This window comes from Balaenoptera musculus, chromosome 5 (assembly GCF_009873245.2).
Source record: "Balaenoptera musculus isolate JJ_BM4_2016_0621 chromosome 5, mBalMus1.pri.v3, whole genome shotgun sequence".
Classification (NCBI taxonomy): domain Eukaryota; kingdom Metazoa; phylum Chordata; class Mammalia; order Artiodactyla; family Balaenopteridae; genus Balaenoptera; species Balaenoptera musculus.
Window position 1 is genome coordinate 9,902,421 of NC_045789.1, and position 22,360 is coordinate 9,924,780.

General features: G+C 38.4%; 1 protein-coding gene across 4 annotated transcripts in view; it reads right to left on the reverse strand.

Moving 5' to 3' along the window:
* FAM13A (family with sequence similarity 13 member A) overlaps window positions 1–8,691 on the reverse strand; it is a 343,034-nt gene extending 334,343 nt beyond the window's left edge. For all 4 annotated transcript variants that reach the window (XM_036852674.1, XM_036852673.1, XM_036852671.1 and 1 more), the window contains exon 1: window positions 8,485–8,691. In XM_036852674.1, the coding sequence (XP_036708569.1) occupies window positions 8,485–8,511 (27 nt within the window). In that variant the 5' untranslated portion in view covers window positions 8,512–8,691. The remainder of the gene's footprint in view (window positions 1–8,484) is intronic.
* Window positions 8,692–22,360: the final 13,669 nt, after the last annotated feature.

Genomic DNA, 22,360 nt, shown 5'->3' on the forward strand with positions numbered 1-22,360 from the left:
TTAATGCCACTAATGTTGAACCTGCTGTTCATCACTGCCGGCAGTCTTAATAGAGTCAAGGAGGATTTAAATGGAAGAGAGGTTGTCATCAAATGTGAAAAACACTCTTGGAAAGGCTATACTTGCCATTGGTTCTCAACAAGTTTAGCAAAATGTGAAGTCAGAAACAGAAGGACGTTTTTTAAAAAGTTAGAAAGACTCATTTAAGGTCAATGACCTAATACAGTAAGAAGAACTAGAGTGTTAAAACAAAAGATTCTAAAATGTATAGCTTCAGAAAAGCCAAATGTGCTTAAAACTAATGCTGCAAGTAAGTACTTGCAGGCTGATGTGATTTACTTAGAGTGTAAACCACAGAAATAAACATTTCTACAAGAGATCATTTACTTACATTTTGACTAAAACTAGTTTCTTCAGTATTAAAAGAATTGCTGGAAATTAAGACCAAAAGTAAATTAATTGGTAAGACAATTTTATATCAAAATTCTCTTTGAATTGTTTTACTTCCAGCATACCTTTTCTACTCTCTACACTTCTCCTAGAATGAACACTATTTGACTGAGTTCCACTGTATAATTTTAAGTGACATACATTTTTCATACAGTGAAATGGAGTAAAAATTTAGCAAGCCTGTAGTAATATTCTCTAATTCCTTCATTTAGAAAATCTGTTTTTACAGCTAATGAGACTAATTCAAACGTTAGTTATCCTAACCCCATCCCCAGGGACCTAGTTTTGTATTCTTAAGATCATGGAATCTTGCTTTCAGCTTAGGCTAATCACCCCATCGTTCATATAAAGGAGGCCCTAATGAAGGGAGGATGGGGGTAGGGGCGTGTTTATGTTAAATTCCCAACAGCCTGACGAAAACGTATAATTGGCTGAGAACTACAAATTCTGGGACATACGCAATGGCTCACAGAATCCTAGAACACTTCTGGGGTATCTCACCTCATTAACTCTAATTCCTTCATGGAACGCCTACGACTAGTCGACCCATGACCACTCAGCTTTCCTTTTCTTACTTTTAGTGATGGGGCACTGACCACCTCATAAGGCAACCAGCTCAACTTTTAGACACCAGAATCTTTAGATGCTTCTTTCTACTGGTTTGACGCTGCATCATTACCTTCTACCCAGCTCTAGGTCTGCTTTATGAAATTTACAGGGAAAGTACACTTCCTTTCATATATTAGACAATTTTTCAAGTAAGTTATATATTTCAATATATATCTGTAAAAGAAGTACTGTACACATTCAAATTTAATATTCATTGCCTTTATGATTATAAACCAATCCGTTTCTTCCAGACAGAGCTACCATTCCCTGCTCTTTGAGCAGCTTTTATTTTTAATAATTTAAACGTAATAAAAGTAACACATGCACTTGATCAAGACCCAAACAACATACAGGAGTTTAAACTGAAAAGTCTTCTTATCCCAGCTCCAACAGTTCTTATATTTTCTTGCAGAAATTTTGTATGCACAATTAAGCATATATATGCATACTCTTTTGAAAAAGGCAACTGTAACTATTTGTATACTTACACTTGCTTTTGCTACTTTATCTATTTCAGAGGTCTTTCCATATTAGCACATATACCTGTTAATATTACATTATAAAGACACTATAATTGACTTAACCAATCTTATTTACTAATGTTTAGGTCATTTACAGTTCTTGATATTACAAATATTTCAGCAATAAGCATTCTTGCAAACATTTCTATGTAATTGTACAGATACCTGGAAGATGAATTCCTAGAGGTGAGATTGCTAGATCAACAAGTTTATAAATCATACTTTTTTTACGCTAATTCCAAAAGTTAAATGAGTAGTCTCTTGACACCAGACTTATATATGAAAGCAAAATAAATTTTCATTTTACTTGTTACTATATAAATTATAAATTTTGATACGCATTACCACGTTGCCCTACAAAAATGCTTCGTGGTTTACAGCTTGATTGATAGCACGTAAGAATGCCTATTTCCCACTCTATCGTCCTGAAAATTATAAAATTTTAAATTTTGCCAAAATTTAACTATGGATGAGATTAAGCAATTTTGTGTATTAGCACTTACGTTTCTTATTTGTGTGTGAACCTCCTATTCGTAAGCTTTGCCTAATTTTAATTGGGTAGTTTTTCCTACTGATTTATAGGAATTTTTTTGTATATTTAAAAAAAATTAATCTTGTTTTAGTCATGTGTGTTGCAAATATCTGTCCTAGTTTTCTTTTGGCATTTTAATTTGTTTATGATACTTGTGGTTGTGCAGACATTTTGGTTGTCAGAAAACTTTACCCATCTTTTTCTTTAGGGTCTGCGGCTTGGGTCTCCTTTGAAACACATTCCTTGATCCAAAATTAATTTTTAACTTCACACGTGTTCTTCTAGTATTTTTATGATTTTACTTTGATATTTACATCTTTGATCCATCTCTAGTTTTAAAGAGTTAGGAAGAAATCCAGCAATGATTTTCCTTCAAGTAGCTAGCCATTATTAAACTGTTTTAATTCCTGTCATTTTACTATCTGATATGCTAAATTCTCCAAACTTAGTCTTAAAGGAGCAGCTATAATAATTTAGAGCTGTCATAAAATAATATCATATAGATTATTTTCCCATAAACCACTCATTTTGAATGATAAATTTTAAAAAATCTCCAAACTGCCTGTTATTTATATAATTATATAACATATAAACTTAATTATGCTATGACTTGCTGCAGTACCTCTCCATAAACCATTGCTAATTCACGGTTACAGAGAACAGCTCAGATATGCTTTCTTATGGTCCCTGTTTCACAAACTACTGGACGCAAGCTTCTTCTGTGTCTTTGAAATTCAGTTTCCCTAAGTCAGCTTTAAGATATGGATCAGAATTAATCTAACTTACCATTTTAGCATGGTCTTCCCTACTCAGTTGCCTCATTCTTTCACTTTCTATGCTACTTCATGCTAGTTTGCAGTTTCCAGCACTGTCACTAAAACTTCCTCAAAATCTTCTGTACAGGAATTAACACTAAACCCGTCCACACAACCAACCGTGCTTCACAAAAATGAACCCTAGAATAAGTAACCTAGATACAAGTGACTTTACCCCCAACTCAGCATCTAAACACTCATCTATTACTGTGTTATGGACGATTTTCTGTTTGATTTTTGAATTCTCTATGGCAAAGATGAAAATTCTTCTTGCAACACAATTCAAATGTGAAGAAGATAGACATGCCTTTGACTATGAATCTAGTCTTCTAATACCTCATCATTGGTTTACTGTAAAAGAAAACAAGGCAAAATGAAACGTTTAATCCTGTTTAAAATTTGGTCTAAATCCAAGAGTATAAACATTCCATTCAGATTATAGAGTCCTTTTTTTATTTAAAACAGATAATTATAGTATTAAGGAAACCACCTTAAGGCAAGTAGCGAGCCATATAACAAAGATAGTGTTTTATGATGCTTTACAGTTTACAATGTATTTTCACATCAGTGTTTGATTTGATTCTCACAACCATCTCAAACAATTTAGGCTGCTATTGTCCCCATTTGATTGATGAGGAAGTGAGAGGTTAAACATCTTGCCCAAGGTCACAGAGCCAGGAACTGGCTGACCCAAGACTCAAAGCCATGCCTCCTGCCTTCAAATCCTGCCTCATTCTAATGCATGACAAGCTTCCCCAAACCACAGAACTTTAAGCCATTGCGTGATGCGGTATATCGGTTAAGATGTCTTGGACTGCAAGTAATTGAAATTTCAGCTCAAACTAGCTAAAATAATAAAGGACATTTATTAACACATTATAATAATACAAAGGAGTTCAGGGGAATGGAAGACTAAGTTGGTAGATGCAATGGCTCGTCAATGTCACCACTACTTTGCCATTTATTGATCAATTAACTAAAGGCAGATCTTTAGGCTGCCTTCCCTCTCGATCCATAGATTAGATGCCTGCCAGCAGCATCTGGGGTATTGAATTCCTTGTTTACATTCAGTAGGGGAGTGGGAGACAGACTGCTACCGTAACCATGGACCATATGTCCTTCTCTTTGTTTGATTTGAGCAAGTTAGGTTATGGCCAGAGAGAGTGTTTGTTTACACATTTCCCCGCTACCTTTGCATTTAGGTGGGAACACGTGACTAGTTCAAAGCAATGAACTATGAGAAGAGAAATGAGTCACTTCCAGAATGAGGCAGATAAGAGCATGTGTGCCTCCTCCATTTCTTTCTTTCCCTGATGTAACCTAGGGGATACACGGTAATATGTTAAACTAGCAAATAGATCACAGAATGGAGGAAGCCTGGATACCAGAGCCACCAGATGGAAGAGAGATTCTGATAACCTGCATCAGACTCTGAGTAATCTACAAATTAATTTTTGTCTCCCTGAGCTACTGAGATTTCAGGATTTGTCTGTTGGGACATCCAGCGTTAATTACCTTGATCCATGCAGATTACATGCCCACCTGAGGGAAAGCTATGCACTGACCAGACTAAACATCATCTGAGATGGAATGGATGTGCAGTCTTTTGACTATATGCAATTTTATAGTAAGAATTCCTGTGCTATTCGGTTGGAAACTCAAATGATTAAAAGTACAAAATATTTATAATTATCCTGCTAATTTTTGCTAAATGGAAAATTGTGCCATTTTCACGAAAAGCACCATCAAAAAGATAGAATGCCTTTGCAGACATACCTTTAGATTCTTGAGGGTCTTCAAAAATCCTTTTAAAAATAAAATACAAGCAGGTGAAACTGCAAAACCTAGGGCATGACTGATCTGTTCTGTGCAAACATTTATTGAACAACTACTACTGCCTAGCTCTGAGCAAGAAGCAAGTAATGCAAATAAGATATGACCCCTTCTGTCGAAACTATTGCCTACTAGAAGGCAGATAGACAAATTATGGCAAAAAGTTGAACAGATGGTCAAATACTCCCTAAAATCTACTATCAAGACAGCACACTGCTCAATAATGTCTAAGATCAGAGTGTAGTAAATAACATAACCAGCATTTAAGCTCAGGTACTCCAAGCTCCAAACAAGGCCCATGTTTTTCTAAAACCCCAATAAAAAACGGGTTTAAAAAAATTAAGAAATTCATCATGACATTTAAGAAACCTAAATACAGCCTTTGTGGGAGGAAGCTGGTACCAAAAATCAAACTAGAAACTACAAAGAGGATAATTGTGATGGCCTTGAAATTTGACCTTACATACTGTTTGTTGTATTAAAGAAAGTTTGGTTCAGTTAAATTGATAACAAGAGAGACAATAAGGGAACAGATACAACTAAGTATTGACAACATGTAAGGATATAGGATAGCTTGGTAGATATATTCAACATAGATAATTAAGAAGAGATGGAAGAACCAAGTTAAGCACCCAACATTTATGAGACACCAAATATTCATGTCTTTAATGGGTCACCCATTTATTGTACCCATTCTGGCCCCATGTGCTCTCTGCCTGAGATATGCGCATAAAAATCCATAGCTGTTCAGCAGTGTCTTAGCAAGTTACAATTATACCTAGGCACGCTTGCCCCTGATGATGGAGCAAGCTGTGTTGGCTCCAGATACACTTCATCTGCTGGGCCAGCTCACACTCAATACCGGTCTTCAGAAATGCACCATGATCAGGGAAGGCTGATGGCCGAGAAGGCAAGAAAGAAAGGAAGGATGAATATTACGTAACACAGGATTCAGGGAGTGTGGTCCTTTAGTCCCACTTAAAGCCCTTCTAAGTAGGTAAACCTACCCCTATGTTTTCCCCCTTGCTTCATGCTGTGTTTTAGGCTGATTCAATAAATCTGTGACTAGAGTATCTTGATTTGGTCTGTGAGCCTTTCCGTACTGTGACCTGCCTACACTATGAGGTATGTGTAAGGTAAGCTGATGGCACCAGAGGGTAAGGCCAGGAGGTGCCCAAGTTAGGGACAAAGGCTACAAAAGCCTGGGATACCCCTGGAATTGTTGCCAGCACCAGCAAGAGTTGGGGCTAAGTCAGGACAGGTGGCCCGCTGGGTCCTGACAATACCAAGAGAACTGACCCACAAATTTACCAGCCACAGACTTGCTACCTGAACTCACTCACACAGCAGAACATTCAGAGTATGTTCTTATAGTATAAGAACCTACTATAAGAACCTACACGTAAGCACTCTAGGCTCCCCTTTCTTCATCCACTGGAATATGCAAACTCCCCATTCTCAACCCACCTCTCCTCAAAATGACCACACGCCACCTTGGACAGAACAGCTGGAGGGGCAGGGAATCTGAAAGACTCAGGATTCACCTGAGAAAGCTTGAGTCATCACGAGAAGAGACTAAGATAACATCAGTTGGCAAGTATAAGTTTTCTGTTCCGCCTGGGGGTGATGTACTGAAGAAAAATAGGTATGTTACAGTAAAGAACCTACCTCTTCTTTGTAAAGTAGGTAAATTCGTGAGTCCATTACAGTTCTACTAACAGCACTAGAAATTTGGGACAGAGAAAAAAAAGGAATGAGGAAGAGAAAGTTGGTAAGTCAATGGAAGTAGGAAATGAAAATCTTTAAACCTGTCTGTCCCACTTCAAGAATCCATAAACACACACACCCATACACACACTCTACAAACATCTGGTACTCGATTATTTTGTCTGCAGAATGACTATCTTCAGTAGCAGGATACTGAGCAGTTACTACATACATGTCTAAGTAGAAAAGTCCCAAACTAAAAAAAGCATATGAGCCCATATGCATTCATTTATGTGTGACTTAGTTCTCACTTTTCTGCCACAAACATAAAGTGTTTTGTTCTTCGATAGTTCTTTTTCCAGAAATACTATGCCACGATTCCTAAAAATGTGTTTCCTCCTATAGTAAAACTGGGACACAGCACAATCAACGGCCAAGCTGAATTCGAAGGGTAAGAATGATTGAGAAGTACTCATCCACTGGAGTGAATAATCTCTTAAATGGTATGATTTTTATGTCAACATTAAATGAAATTTTGTACATGCTTTGGATATAAATTAAGGAAAAATATGGAATTTCATACATGGGTTAGTCTGCTTTTTAGTCAAGGTAGAGATCAATATATGAAGGTCAAGGGCAAGTAGTAAAGATCCAATCAATCAGATGTCTGCAAATCTCAGGACAAGTAGATCAATCTGATGCTTTACACATTTCCAGCTCTAAAGTATTTCTTTTATAAAGCTGGAAGAATGCACACCTGTGTCTGAAGTAAAATAAAAACCCAGTATTTCCACATAGAAAAATCAGATTTTGAAGGAAACTCTTTGGAGTGATAAAAAGATCACCAGCTGCACACCTGGATGCTACAAGGACCCAAGCATCGGGGCTGAACAGAAAAGAGACAAGAGTCGGGAAGACCGGCACACAAGATGCTGAGATGTTCTGAGCTGAAAACGAGGGAGTCAATCACCCTGCAGTTTTACTAAGAAGATTCAACCTGTGGGGCTAATGCGCCATCTGGTGGCCATTCGGGCCTATGTGTCAAAAATCACCCAGATATTTCTAGATATTTTAGGATGCCATCATAGCTACAACAAAATACAGCTCATTCTGAAGCTTAATAAAAATTATCTGATCTCAATGTGATGAAACACTAGGGAGCAGTTAATAATACAGAATAAGATATTTCTCATTTAGTACCTCCAGGGACAAAAAAAAAAATGCCCCTTGGAATACAATACCAACTTGAGATTTCTTTATGCATTTTCTGTATATTGAGATAAAAAATTTAATTACAGTATCCTGTAAGTTATATAATTGAAGATATATTCGGTTATTGCAAAAGATTACATGTAAGCACCAACAGAACTGCTTTTGAAATTCATGAATTTCAGCCCTAGAAATATACACATTTCCCCATGGATTTTATATCAGTGTTATTTATTGCTGCCACTGTATTACAACCAGAAGTTTCCAGAAGGATTCACACTCATTTACCCACTTAGCTCTTTCACCATTACTTTTAGCAACCACGCTGAAATAAAAATTCTAGAAATTACTAGATGAAAACAAGAATATGAAATAGAAAAATGCTATATATATTCTCGGAAGCAAATAAATTAATGGTTATTTTAATTCTTTTAATTTGTTCTCAATCTAGGCACAAGATATTTCCAATAACTACAATTTAGCTCATATTTAACTCTTTCAGAACAAGAAAAGCCTAAAACGCTCAAGAGTGATCTACAGTGTACCAAGTTCACTCAACTGAATAAACTCGGCACGCATTCTTCCTTCACCTGTTTTTTGGAAAAGGAAAGTGGACAAAAATACGGAATGCCACCCCAAATACTGCTTCACGTCCATCTGAATAGACAGGAATTTAAGTTAACAAATCTCCGGCCACCTCCTAGGAAGGAAAAACAGAGGCACTCAGACATCTCCCCAGAAGTCGGAGGGCGGAGGCCCCTCCCGGGCCCCGGCAGAGTCCACGGAGACAGAGGCGGCCTGTACTCACACAGACGGTGAGAGCTCCAGCGCCCATCTCGCAGGAAGTACCCAGTAGATCTGATGAAGACTGGATGAAAACATCAAAATGACAGCGAAACACTAGAATTCCATTCGGTCGATGTGCTCCGATGTGAAACACAGCTCCAGACCCCGAGGCCCCACGGTGAGTGGAGAGCGGCTCCCAGCATTTTCGGAAGTGTGGTTTTGCTTCTGATTTGGCTGAACCCACATGGCTGGGAGGACTGCCTGGAGTTGAAATCCGATCCAGAGCGTCTAGGACTGGCGAGCAGGCGGAGTCACGTGACCTGGGTCTTAAGTCGCTGACATCTTTTCCCTAAACCTGACTTGCTGGATGCCAAACACAGGCTTCTTCCGTTCAGAAAATGCCCATCACCTGGCGGTGTTCGTTAACAGGACTTAACTAAGTGCAGAAAGCGAAAACATGCTTGCTTCCCGTGGCTACTCATCGCCAAGAAAAATTCACGTATTTACACTCAGGTTTAAATCTGCAGGCATACCTCTCACTTTTTCTGAGGCCGTTTTCACTTCTGTTGCCCCCCCCCCTAAAAATCAGTTACATTCCATCAGAATTTTCTTCCTTCCACCTTTATTCTATCAGCACTGTTCTAAATGAAATGCTCTATTTTGTGTAGCTGTTACTTAATGCTTCTGATTATTTTCAAATTATCTTACATACACTGGTGATAAACATAAAACATGTTTCCAGACAGCCATAATTCTACGTATGCGATTTACTGTCTGGAAAATTAGCCTCTAGCTGACCTTTCAAGAATTTTCTACTCCATATGCTGTGTGATTAGAAAATCTGATTTAACAATTTGCAAACATTTAAACGGACAGCTAAAATATCCATTTCATTCAAGCCAGAAGGAAACTATCCTATTTTTTTAATACCACTTTTCTGTCAAATCTTTTTTACTGGCACCTTTAAGAGAATGCTGACGAATATTACGTGGGAAGTTTCACTTGACCCAACTTTAAAAGACTTAAATTGCCCCCAATCACAAAACATATTAATAATGTTATATCTTAAGGGGAGGAGGTGGGAGGAAAAGGGAAAAACGAAATCATCTCCCATTTCAATACTTTTCTTCAAATCTAGTATTCTTTGTGTAACTGTAGCCAACCAATGCTACCTGCAGCAGAGCCAAGATAGCAGATCGTATCAAGCAAGCCACAGAACGTGACAGAGTATGTTTTATTTCTATACGTGCACACATAACACTGCACAGACTCTACTTCCAAGAGACAGAATAACACAATCCCAAGGCCATACAAGGGAATGGACATGGGATAATGGACAGAATCTTCTCTATTGCAAAAAGGAAATTTTTTCTACTTCCACCTTAATCTAGATTTTATCACTTCTGCTTCTCGTTCACCCATTAGAAAACTAGGCTGATTACTAAGGAAAATCATAAAATAAACTGTTTCTAATACTTAAATTTGTCTTTTTCTGATTATATAAATATTGCTTGTCCATGGTGAAAAATAAAAAGATTAGGTCACCTCGAGGCCCATCATCCAACATCACCCAATCAATATGTATTACCTACACTGGGCCAGGTGCTATGCTATACACCTTACTGACAATGTATGTACCTTCATTCCGGGATCATCCAATGGGGAGAGGAAGGAATAAGTAAGTAAACTTTTTTTTTGATTAGTAAATGTAGAGACGCTAATAAAGAAGCCAAGATGTGGTAAAAGAATAACAGAGGTCACCCAGAAACATTTAACATATCTACTTCCAGGATCTTTTCTATGCTTTTTAAAAAACATAATTTAAATCTAATCTCTGATCATTTTAAATCCTAATTTTTTTCACTTAACATTGCATCAGAGGCCGGATCCCATATTGTTAGCATTATAAACAATTTTAATCATGTGTAGTACTACATTCTGTGTATATAACCATTTAGTCATTCTCCCATTTTTAGACATTTACATGGTTTCCGATTTTATGTATGTATGATTTTAAGTAATGCTTTGTCCTCATTCTAATTTTTTTTCCTAGTAAAGACTCCTGAAAGTGAAATTTCTGGATCACAGAATATGAACATGTGCTAAGGCTCCTGACATACACTGGCTTTGGCAATTTATATTCTACAACCCACCCTACCCAAGTCTGAATATTTTGTAAAACATTTCCTAAGTCAGTTAGTGAAAATGATTTCTCATCTTAAAACTTACACTTCTTTTTTATCATAACATTAAAGATATGAAAATCCTTATTAGTCATTGGTATTTTCTGTTCTGTGAACTGTCTTTGATCCATTTTCTTTGTCCATTTACCAACTGCAGTCAGTTGCAGTCTCTTTTATAGGGTCATTGTAAAGATCAAATGATATAATCCATAAAAGGTATTTATTTTTATTACCATTTGCCAGGTGCTATGCTAACAACTTTCGATGCTTATCATATGGTTTGACCAGATATCTATCTGCAATTATTCAAAATATAGTAAAAAGATGATGTTTTATTTTCATATAACTACTGTGGCCCAGACTGTTAACACTCTCCTGTAAGTAATCTCTCTTTCTGATAACATTAGAGCTCTTTCTCCCCCTTAGTTGGCTGAGCCCACGGTTATCCAGCTGGAGACTACATTTCCCAACCTTTCACACAGGTAGACAGGGCCATGTGACCAGATTTGCATTACAGAATGTGTAGCGATAATATATGTGCAATAGTATTCTGTGTCATGTGCTTAATAGGAAATCCCTTGCTCCACATTTACTCTCCGTGCCCTTCATCACAAGCCGGAATGAGGATGCACCGGAAACCCAGCTTCAACCATGAAGAAGAGGAACAGTGTCCCAGAGGATGACGGAGTAACTAGATGGAAGGAACCTAGACCTCTGAATGACCCTGAGGAGTACAGCGTCCTACAAGCCTAGACCAAGTAAACTTTTATGTGGGGATGAAATAAATCTCCCAATAAGCTACTATATTTGAAGGTCCTATATGTAACTATATGTGTATGTATATAAAACAACTTTGTCTTTAGCCTAACTCATATACTCAACAAAAGGACTCAACCCAATTTATTGAGCAAATTTTTCATTTCCCACTTGTGACACTATCCATATTATATATTAAATTCATACATACACACACATACACACACATGCACAAAACAGGGTGTTTTTCAGGCTAAAATATTCTATCTAGTTTTTTTTCCTAGTTTTATATCACTTTCATAATATTTGAACAACTATAACTTTATAATATTCATTTAAATATCTAACAAAGATAGCCTTTTTTCATTATCCATCTCTTTCAAGACTGTTGCTCTTCTTTCTGATCAAGTCTTAATGATGAATTTCAAAAACATTCAGTAATGTCACATCAAGTTAGAGAACCAAAAAATTATACCTCTTGTTATTGTTTCTAATAGATATATGTTTATCTTATTTCTAATTTGGATATTACTATATAAAGATGACATAAGAAGGAAAAAAATCTAGTTCTAATCTCCATAACTTTTTATATACCATTATAAAGTAAAATTAGTACTGTACCTAACAAATTTTTATCCTTATTTTTCTGTGATGACTAGATTTCACTTGCAAAAAAGAAACCCTGAATAGGCCATTTAACAAAAAGCACCAGAAGACTCTCTTCACTATAAACAAAGTTTGTTTCTCCATGGAATATATCTATAACTGGAGTCTGAAATATTATATTTTCCTGACCCTCAAATGGATGAAAGTGATAGCAGAGTCCAATTAATTCCAGAAAGGTCTCTGAACTGTCACACATGTACATCCCTGAGTACTGATTTACAAAGAACCTTAAGATATACAAGCCATAGCCAAGAGATTTGCTTATATGAGTTACTGCTTTTCCCCCAGAAAGGATAATCAAGGAATTTTAAAAAGCGCTTTTCTGAATAGTCCACTATGGTGGGCTAATTCGATGACTACTTCCAGAAATGCTGAAACGCCATGGCAGGACAAAGGATGTCCTGTTTTCAAGACGATCCCTGGGCACCCTGGAGGAAGGTGCCAAGGTTACTTCACAATGGATGGTCAAGGCCCCTTGACACTGTCAAGGACACTGTCATTCAAAATCACCCTTTGACCTAGGGAAGCCTGATGAAGGAAGCTAAAAGGACCAGGTTTACCCTCTAGCCTCCAGAAAAGCTAAAAACGCTTCAACGCCAAGCCCTCCGATGCCAGCTGGCAGAGCTATCAAAGGACAAAATCTCTTTAGCTGGAGTAGATATAACAGTTGCCAGAAGAACAGTTGGCAGCACCTGTCGATATAATACTGTCAGCCATGTAGCAGGCACCAGTGAGTATCAGGGTGGGTAGTGGCAGTGGGTGGCAACTATAGAATGAACCACCTGAGGCCCGTTAGAAATGGGGCAGTGGAGGCTTTTTTTGGTCCAAACTCAGGCACAGTCTTTACTCCAGCTCCTGCCCTATCCCAGCTATTTCTCCATGAGAATCCCAACCTGGCCCGGAATCAATGACATCCAATCAGACAGGATATCAGAAGTCAGCCAGTCAGCAACTATTTAGCATCTATATACTCTCTCGCAGTCAGAAACGTTCCGATACTTTGGTGTTTGAATCCCTCACGGTAGATGCACCTGGAAGATTCCCTGTTCTAGTCCAGGGTCAGCTAACTAGCCTGTGTGCCAAACGCAGCGACCCTAGATGACGTCTGGTCACACCCGTCTGTTCACATGATGCATACGGCTACTTCGGCAGTACCAGGCAAGAGGTGAGTAGCTGCAACAGACAGAACCCATGGCCCGAAAGCCTAAAATATTTACCACCTGATCCTTTATAAAGCTTACTGACCCTTGCTCTAGACTATTCAGTAACATTACTGGGTATTAGAGTCCTCATATAACCAGAGAAAGACTGGTCTGTGGGCTTTGGTTCCTTAGAAAATAGGAGGAACTAAGTCTTTCTTTGGTTTGTGAATCTGCTTTGTTCAAACAGCCCCATTCTGTGGGGTCAGGCCTATTCTTACCTTCTCCTAAGTATTTTCTGAAAGATTTCCCTGAAAAAGGTCCCGTTTAAATCTGATGATCTCATCTCTGCTCTGAATTCTAGATACCTTCCCATCCCACTTCAGGAAAAAAAAAATGACCACAGTCCTAGGAAAAGATCAATTTCTTTGTAGCCATGGAAACCAATAGCCAAAATAACTAACTTCAACCTGTTCAATCGTCAGCTTGCCTCAGTAAACCACCTGGTTTTGCAAGCCAACCCATAAATGACAACCCATCACTTCTGGCCAGTGAAGAATGCTCCAATAAACATGTCTCTGAGGGTCAAGCAGTCGATAACCGCCTTATTTGAATAACCACTCTCCTTCAGATGATGTCAACACCTCCTGAAAGCCCACCAATCCTAATTCCACACTTCCTGGGTAAGACAGCAGTCTGCTCTGCTCAGAAGGACTTCCTGCCCAGCATAGCTTTCCCTTACCACAGTAACCAACAATTCAGCCGTCTTTTTATTTCAGGTACTGAGTATTGGTCTCGTCATTCTTTGATGCAACCCGAAGTTTAGACACCCCAATTCCATGGGTCATTTTTAAGCCACATTGGTTGACGTGCACTTCTACTGCTTCCTCCCTAGCTTGCCTGCGGCCCCTCTTCTAGTTCTCTTTACAGCTTCCCTGTTAACTCTCAGCATGCCCCCTTGGCTGAGGCTAGACTGCTCGCTATCTTTCCCTCCTCCCCCGGAAGCCAAAGCAGATCCACTACACCACTCTCCAGGGCAGGAGAAAATCAGGGCCCACCCCACGATGAACTGGGCAAGAGGGCTGACTTGGGAATAGGAAGCCCTGGATATCCACGGTAATCCCCCAGACCTGGGAAATAGCTACACTTGCTTTTTTTTTTAAATTGAGGTAAAGTTGATTTACAACATGATATAAGTTTCAGGTGTACAACACAGTGATTCACGATTTTAAAGGTTATACTCCATTTACAGTTATTATGAAATATTGGTTATATGCCCTGTGCTGTACAATATATCCTCATAGTTTATTTTACACTGGATTTTCTTTTGAAAAGTTTTAGTTATTTTCCCAACAAGCTTGCTAAAGCCATAATTAACTTTTTAATTTCCCAAGCACTTATACAATGCACAATGTGTACCTATTAATCTTCTAGGAATTATGGCTAAGGAGAGGTACGGGGAATGGTGTATCACTTGAACTATGAAGTATATGTAAAAATATTAAGGACATCAGTTGCACATCTTGTGAAGGTGTTCTGATTGACCATTTTGTCTCACCTGCAGAGTGATTTGAAAGGCCATGTACCTGTACTAGGTGGGAATTACTATCGCTAGCAATCAACACAAACACTTAATACCTACTGTTCGTCATTCTGCCAGCTTCACAGTTTACAATTACCTCATGGCCCCTGGAGGCACTTGAGTCTTAATCCTTCAATTAGAAAATACAGTACACTAAACTGTATAATCAAATTTGAAATGTGTGCCCTTAGTAGTTGAGAAAATTCTAAAATTAGAAGACAGGAAAAGATGGGATGGACAGAAGCGACTGCAGCTAGAGCTGCAAGAAGGCAAGTGTTGAGCTGACTCATACAGAAGTCATTGATTAGGACGGCAGAGGAAAGAGAGGCATCTAACGTGGGTCTGTGTGATGAGCACGGAGACAGACACCAGCGGGAAAAGCATGGGGTTTTAAATAGCAAAGAAAGAAACCTAGGCGAATCAGGAACTACTGTAGGTTCTTAAGTAGAATGAAAAGCTTGAGAAAACTAGTGCCAGATTCATCTGGAAGTCTAACAAGAAGGTGCTAGGATGGGAAGGAGACTCATTATACATAAATGGACTCTGTTAATAATAATCCAGCTGAGATGAACAGGTCTTGAATTTATGTAGTGAAGGATAAATCACATGAATTTTGTAGAAAGAACTCCTAAGATGAATAACTGACTTTACATAAGAGGCAAAAGAGGTGCCATACTGGTCAAGGTAAGAGAGGCATGCAAGATGATTCTAGAGTTCGTTTTCCAGGACACTGGAGCAGTGCCTAATAACTAGGGTACTTTAAACTCCAGGCTGCCTGGAGTAAAGTTTCGATTTATGCTTGTTGACTTAATGTGATTATTAATAAGGTCCCCCTTCACTCTTAAAAGTGTTCTGGGAAAGCTGAGGTTAAGCGAGGTACCAGCAAAGACTACTGCCAGGGTATCAGAAGGACCCTCTCCACCAGGATCTTAAGAATCCAGAATCACCAAACGTCTGCCTTGCACTGGGAAGATCTTTTCACCCCCCTCTACATTAACGCCAACGCAAGGTCCCGTGGACCAGTTCATGAGATGGGGACCGAGGCGGCCTATGTGGACCACCGCAACACACTAACCCCAGGGGGTTTTCTGGACCACCACAGTCTTAAGTAGCAATCAAAAATGTCTGTCCACCAAGGGGGTTTCTTGTCTTCTTCTCCCATGCTGAATTTTCCTCCATCATGCCCACACACTGAAAACAATAGTGAGGTACTGCCAGTGTCGATTCAATCTTCAAAGAAATTTGCTGCATAAATCCAGAACCCCAAGAAACTTGAGGCTTTTTGTCACTCTTCAAAAGTGATTTTGAATTCTTTTTCACCTTTGATTTAAGAAACTGTATTACTTGGGAACTCCCTGGTGGTCCAGTGGGTAGGACTCCTCGCTTTCACTGCCAAGGGCCCGGATTCAATCCCTGGTCAGGGAACTAAGATCTCACAAGTCATGCGCCTCCCCCGCCCCCCCCCCCAAAAAAAAGAAAGAAACTGTATTACACTTAAGCGATTGTACCTTTGACAATGGAAGCTTTAAAGGAACAAAATTTTTACCTTAGTGTTTTACAAGTAAGTTTGATTTAAATATTTAAAAAAATGGTTCTAGAAATCATTGTCCTAGTTGGGACTACGTATTATATGGTAACCCTAATAGAAGAAATTAATTAGTTGGCAAGCAACGTGTTTGAACAGAAAGTTACAGTTGGTTTCAGGTAGACTCTAGAAATCAGTCACGAAGTGGGAGAAAATTTCAGTAGCAAGTGTACATTAGGGTCATTTTCATAAACATCTCAAAGGCTGCTGCAGCCTCCTCTGGATTCTTTAATCCCTCCCTAGAAAATCATCACAGCCTATTTTCTCTACCTCATAAAAGTTTTTCAAGTCAATTTCCTCTCTGTTCCCACAGCCATTTTTAAAATGAAAACATTTTAAATGCAGACCTCATCAGCATTCGCTTCGGTACAACTACACCCCTTCGTTTCTGAAATAGGTTTGACTGTGTTCCTTTCCTGCTTATTCTCTTTAGGTCTAAGGGCTCCACAGACGAGGTTCGAGGGACCTGTGATCACCCGTTTAATTGTATTTGGGTTCTGAGTGCGTGCACACGGAAGCGAGCATCCACTGTAACATTTTTAACCTTTCATGAGAATACAAACTGTAGGTCCAGATGAAATTCCAAACTCCTTAACGTGGCTTCACGGTTTTTCAAAATCAAATTCTGTACTAGCCTTATTTCCATCCTATACCTTAAACTCTAACATCTTGCTCGTGGTAGGCTGGATAAGAACCACCCAAACGTGTCCACATACTAACGCCCAGAACTTGCAAATACGTAACCTTGCATGGCAAAAGGATTTTGCAGATGCAAATTAAGATGCAAATTAAGATGCAAATTGAGATGGGAAGATTAGCCCGCAAAATCTAATCTCAAGGTGGGCCCGGTCTAATCACAAGTATCCTTATAAGAAGGCAGGAGGGTCAGAGTTGGAGGAGCTGTGAGGATGGAGACAGCAACTGTAGTCAGAGAGATTTGAAGGTGCAGGGCGATTGGCTTGGAGAGAGAGAAGGAAGCCACAGCCAGGGAAGGCAGCTGGCCTCTCGAGGGGCAAGGAGGACCTTGATTTTAACCCAGTGAAACTGAGGGAACAGGTGGTCAAAAGGTACAAACTTCCAGGGGTAAGATAAATAAGTCCTGGGGATATAATGTACAGCATGGGGACTATAGTTAATAATACTGTTGCATATTGGAAAGCTGCTACGAGAGTAGATCTTAAAAGTTCTCATCACAAGAAAAAAGATTATAACTATGTGAGGTGATGATGTAACTAAACTTACTGTGGTGACCATTTTACAATATTACCTATATCAAATCATCATGTGTATTTTAAACTTATGCAATGTTTATATGCCATTTATATTTCAAGACAACTGGAAAAATAACAAAGACTTATATTTCTGTAAGAAATTAATATAAAATTATATTCTGTAATTATATTGTGTAAGCATATAAAATCTCTAAGACAAAAAAACAAGGAGTGTAGTGCTCATGGGAACACACGTTTGTGGCCGTTAATATCCGAGCTCTTCACTTTCAACCTCTATCAGGAAGAGTCCACTGAACTTTTTCAAATCTTAACTCTGAATAAAGGTTAAGTTAAAATTCTTGAAGCAATTACTTTCGATTTTTTTTTTAATAAGAATCCAGTTTGATAAATTTTATTTAAAAAATTTTTTTAGGGACTTCTCTGGTGGCGCAGTGGTTAAGAATCCACCTGCCAATGCAGGGGACACGGGTTCAAGCCCTGGTCCGGGAAGATCCCACATGCCGTGGAGCAACTAAGCCCGTGCGCCACAACTACTGAGCCTGTGCTCTAGAGCCCGCGAGCCACAACTACTGAGCCCGCGAGCCACAACTACTGAAGCCTGTGCGCCACAACTACTGAAGCCCGTGTACCTAGAGCCCGTGCTCTGCAACTGGAGAAGCCACCGCAAAGAGAAGCCCACGCACCGCAACGAAGAGTAGCCCCGGCTCACAGCAACTAGAGAAAGCCTGAGCGCAGCAACGAAGACCCAACGCAGCCAAAAATAAATGAAAAAAATTTTTTTTAAATATATGACCTGTGGCTGGCCCAGTGCCTGACCCATTGAGAGACTGTAATAACATGCTTCATATTCTTTAAAAAAATCCAGAAAAGTGAAAAAACAAGTCATGAGCAAATAAAACAAACATCTTATTAACTGAATAATTCCCAGAACTAGAATTAAAAGTTGTTTTTTACTTGTGAGGGTGTATACGAAATAATCACTAACATTTGTTTATTGCCAAAGTGTTTCACCAATGCTCTCATTTAGTTCCTGCAACAATTCCACAGTATAGGTATTATTCACGTTGATCAAATGAGAGACTGAGACTCAAGAAAAGGTTCAGATTCGCACAGCCAACAACGGACAAAGCTAGGTTTCAAACCCAGGCTTCTCTGAGATCTATGTTTTCACAAATGCATTAAATTACAATCAGTAAATCCCTCTTTTTGTAACACATCTGATTTCCAACTGTGACAAGATTAAGTGTAAAGACATATTATGAACATCATTGCTAATTACAAGATATAAATAGTAAACCAATAGCAACTGAGAATTAAAGCAGAAGAGATTTTTTAAAAAAATTAATGACTAAGCATTTTTACCTGTATTATATCTCATTCAATCAACATGAAAAAACCTAGGATGTAAATGCCATCATTCCCATTTTATAATGAAAAACTATTTGAAACTCAGAAGTCAAATTACTTGCCCAACCACTGCTGGAAAGATGTACAAACAGAAAGAAACTCAAGATGTCACGTATTTATTTATTTAACAATAAAATAATTACTAAGAGAATACCATGTGCCATGTACTACTGCAAACAGTGGATTTTTTATGGATATAACTTATAATTGTAAAAGCATTAAAATTCATGAGTTATAATATGCTAGACTATCAGGGACTTCTGGGGAAGATGGAAGGTGCATTACTACAGGATTCTCGTGTATTCACGTGGCAGCTAACTGTTCAGTAACAGTATCTCACATTACTATAGCTGTAACAGCTTAATGATTATTTACAGATATGAATTGCTATTAAATCCCCATTTTATGTATAACAATGTGTGTTCCCCTTCACTGGAGTATGGTAAAACACCTAGTGGTCAAGCAATTAACTACTGCAGCCTGAGATAAATCAATTTCATAGTCATGCACATCAAAGACAGTCTCAAAGTACACAAAAGGGAGAGAATCCTTCAGCTCAAAAGTAAAAAGTTAAAAAATGCAAGGAAGGGAAGGAAGGAGGGAGGGAGGGAGGGAGGTTGGTTAAAGTCCCAATACTGCATATAAAAGATATGTCAGAAAACAAATAAAACTAAAAACTTTCTCTTCAGTGACTGTAGCAATGATAAATTAAAATCACCTACTGGTTACAAAAAAAAATTCCAACAACTTCAGAACAAACAAGGTCAGTGCAAAATTAATTCCTGTGTTGTAGTAACAGAGATCACTGTTAAATAAATCACTCTGTTTGTTTCTGTTTAACACGACTGGAAACAAACTACCGATTGAAGTGAGAAATTTTAAAAGTCCAGTCAGCATTAAAATGATGGATTTAATGAATCCATAAATTTCTCCTAAATAAGCAATCACGTAATTGCACATCAATTTCAGCACACTGTTGATAGGGACTTTCCAAATTGCTAGCTAGTTCCACTATTATATCCCCAAAGGAAAATAACACAATGTAAAACGAAGAGGGGGAAAACAGAAATTTGTGAGATCTATAAGCTTAATTATAAACAGAAAAGGGTAGGGGAAAATATATACATACTTACACATATACATATATATAAAATGACATATGTGTATACATATACACACACACACACACACATATATATGAAACAAAGCAAAGGAGGAAAAAATATGAAAAGCCAAGGAAAAGAGATAATTATCACCTACCACCACCTTTCAGAATTTCGGTGTCAGGGTTTAGGTTGAGAGATACAATAAATGCAACTAGGAGGAGTAGAGTTAGACTTCCCTCTCTCCATTTTTAAAAATTTCTCTCCAATTTTGGTTTTCAAACCTTATAAAGGAGGACAAAGATAATAAAGTATATTTCAAACATATTTCCAAAAGATGACTATCTGAAGACTGTCAATTGCATCATACCCATGTTTTATATGTTTTCTATTCCCTTCAGATACCTAAAATCAGGCTAAAAATCTGTCCCAAACATAGTATACGTAATATGCTGTGATTTAGGATTAAAGCAAGGAAAGAAAATGTGCAACTGTTTTGAATTAATGAGATGAGAATTTTTAATAAATAATCCTGAGGTAGGTTTGTGAATTCCCCTTATAATGACAACCACAGGTACACAATCCACTCTTGCAAATACTCTACAGTATCATTATACCTGTATGAATTAATTTGGCCTTTTGCACTATTGTCTTTTAGTTCCTTTCAAAGTCTGTTTTCTTAAAAAGTTGAGAGAATGCAAGTGTTTCCTTCTAGTCAAAAGATGTAGGAAATAATAAAATCACAGCTAGTACTTACTTACTAGGAGAGTGTGGTACTTTGCAAAGCAATTTCTATTTCAGTTCAGCCTTACAACAAAACCAAAATCTGTATGATTTTTATTCCCATTTTTGATATGTGAAAGATTCTATAAAACCAGCTGGAGATTCCAGGGCTGGTGGGTGGCAGTGAGATGTACAAATCAAGAGACTGTGTTTCTAGAACCCATAAGGTTTATCACTAAGATGTACTGCCTGTCTGGTCTCTTAATTTTATTGTTTACCTGCTTCTAAAACAATGGTTGAGGTAACTGTAATATAAAAAGAGAGTTACCACTAAAACATTAAGACTAAAAAAGAACACAACCAATGGATAAGAAAAAGAAAAGTACCAGGAATTCAAAAGGAGTTAGCTACAGCAAATTCAGCACAAACCAAAGGTGACAGATTTGTGTTGTCAGTGCTGAAATGGACATAACTAGCTCTTCTGTCAGATAAAAGGAAACCAAATTTCTTCTGGATGTCATAATCTTTTCTTCTGACATTAAAGATAGCCAGAATTTATCACATGAATCCTTAAGTAAAGTGACAGTATATCATGAGAAGTATTTTCAACATCAGCTGGGCTAAATACAGAGATATGCCTCAGAAGGTTCTTATTCTTATGTCTTGCCTCTAGGAAAGCCAGTGGAAGAACAGTAAATTGGAACACCTGACACTTAACATTGTAACTCTGTTATGGCTTAATTAAAGAGTGAGTTAAGGATCTGAATAGATGCAGTTCCAAAAAAGATATGCAAATGGTAAATAAGCACCTCAAGCATGCTCCAATGAGCTATTAGGGAAATGAAAGGCAAAATGACAATGGGATACCACTTCACACCCACTGGGATGCTATAAAGAAAAAAAGACAGATAATAACAAGTGTGGGTGAGGACGCAGAGACCCTGGAGCCGCTGTGGTCTGAACGTTCACGTCCCTCCAAAATTCATATGTTGAAATCCTAATGCCCGACGTGATGGCATGAGGTGGAGAGGCCTTGGGGAGGTGCTTAGGTCATGAGGGTGGAGCCTTCATTAACAGATTCTTATAAAAGAGACCCACAGAGACCCCTCACCCCTTCCACCATGTGGGGACCCAGCAAGAAGGCATCTATCAACCAGGAAGTGGGTCCTAGCGAGCCATCACGCTGAATCTGCTGGCACCACGGTTCTAGACTTTCCAGCCTCCAGAAGTGTGAGGAATAAATTCCTGTTGTTTATAAGCCGCCCGGGCTGTGGTATTTTGTTGCAGCGGACTGAATAAGACGGGGTCCTCACACACTGTAAGACTGTAAAGGGCTTTAGAAAATAGCTCCTCAAAAGGTTATACATAGTCATCACATGAACCAGCAATTCCAGTCTGCTGTATACCCCAGGGAAATGAACACCTCTGTCCACACAAAATCTTGTGCATGCATATTCACAGCAACATCATGCGTAATAGCCAAACAGTGGAAACAACCTAAATGCCCATCAACTGACAGATG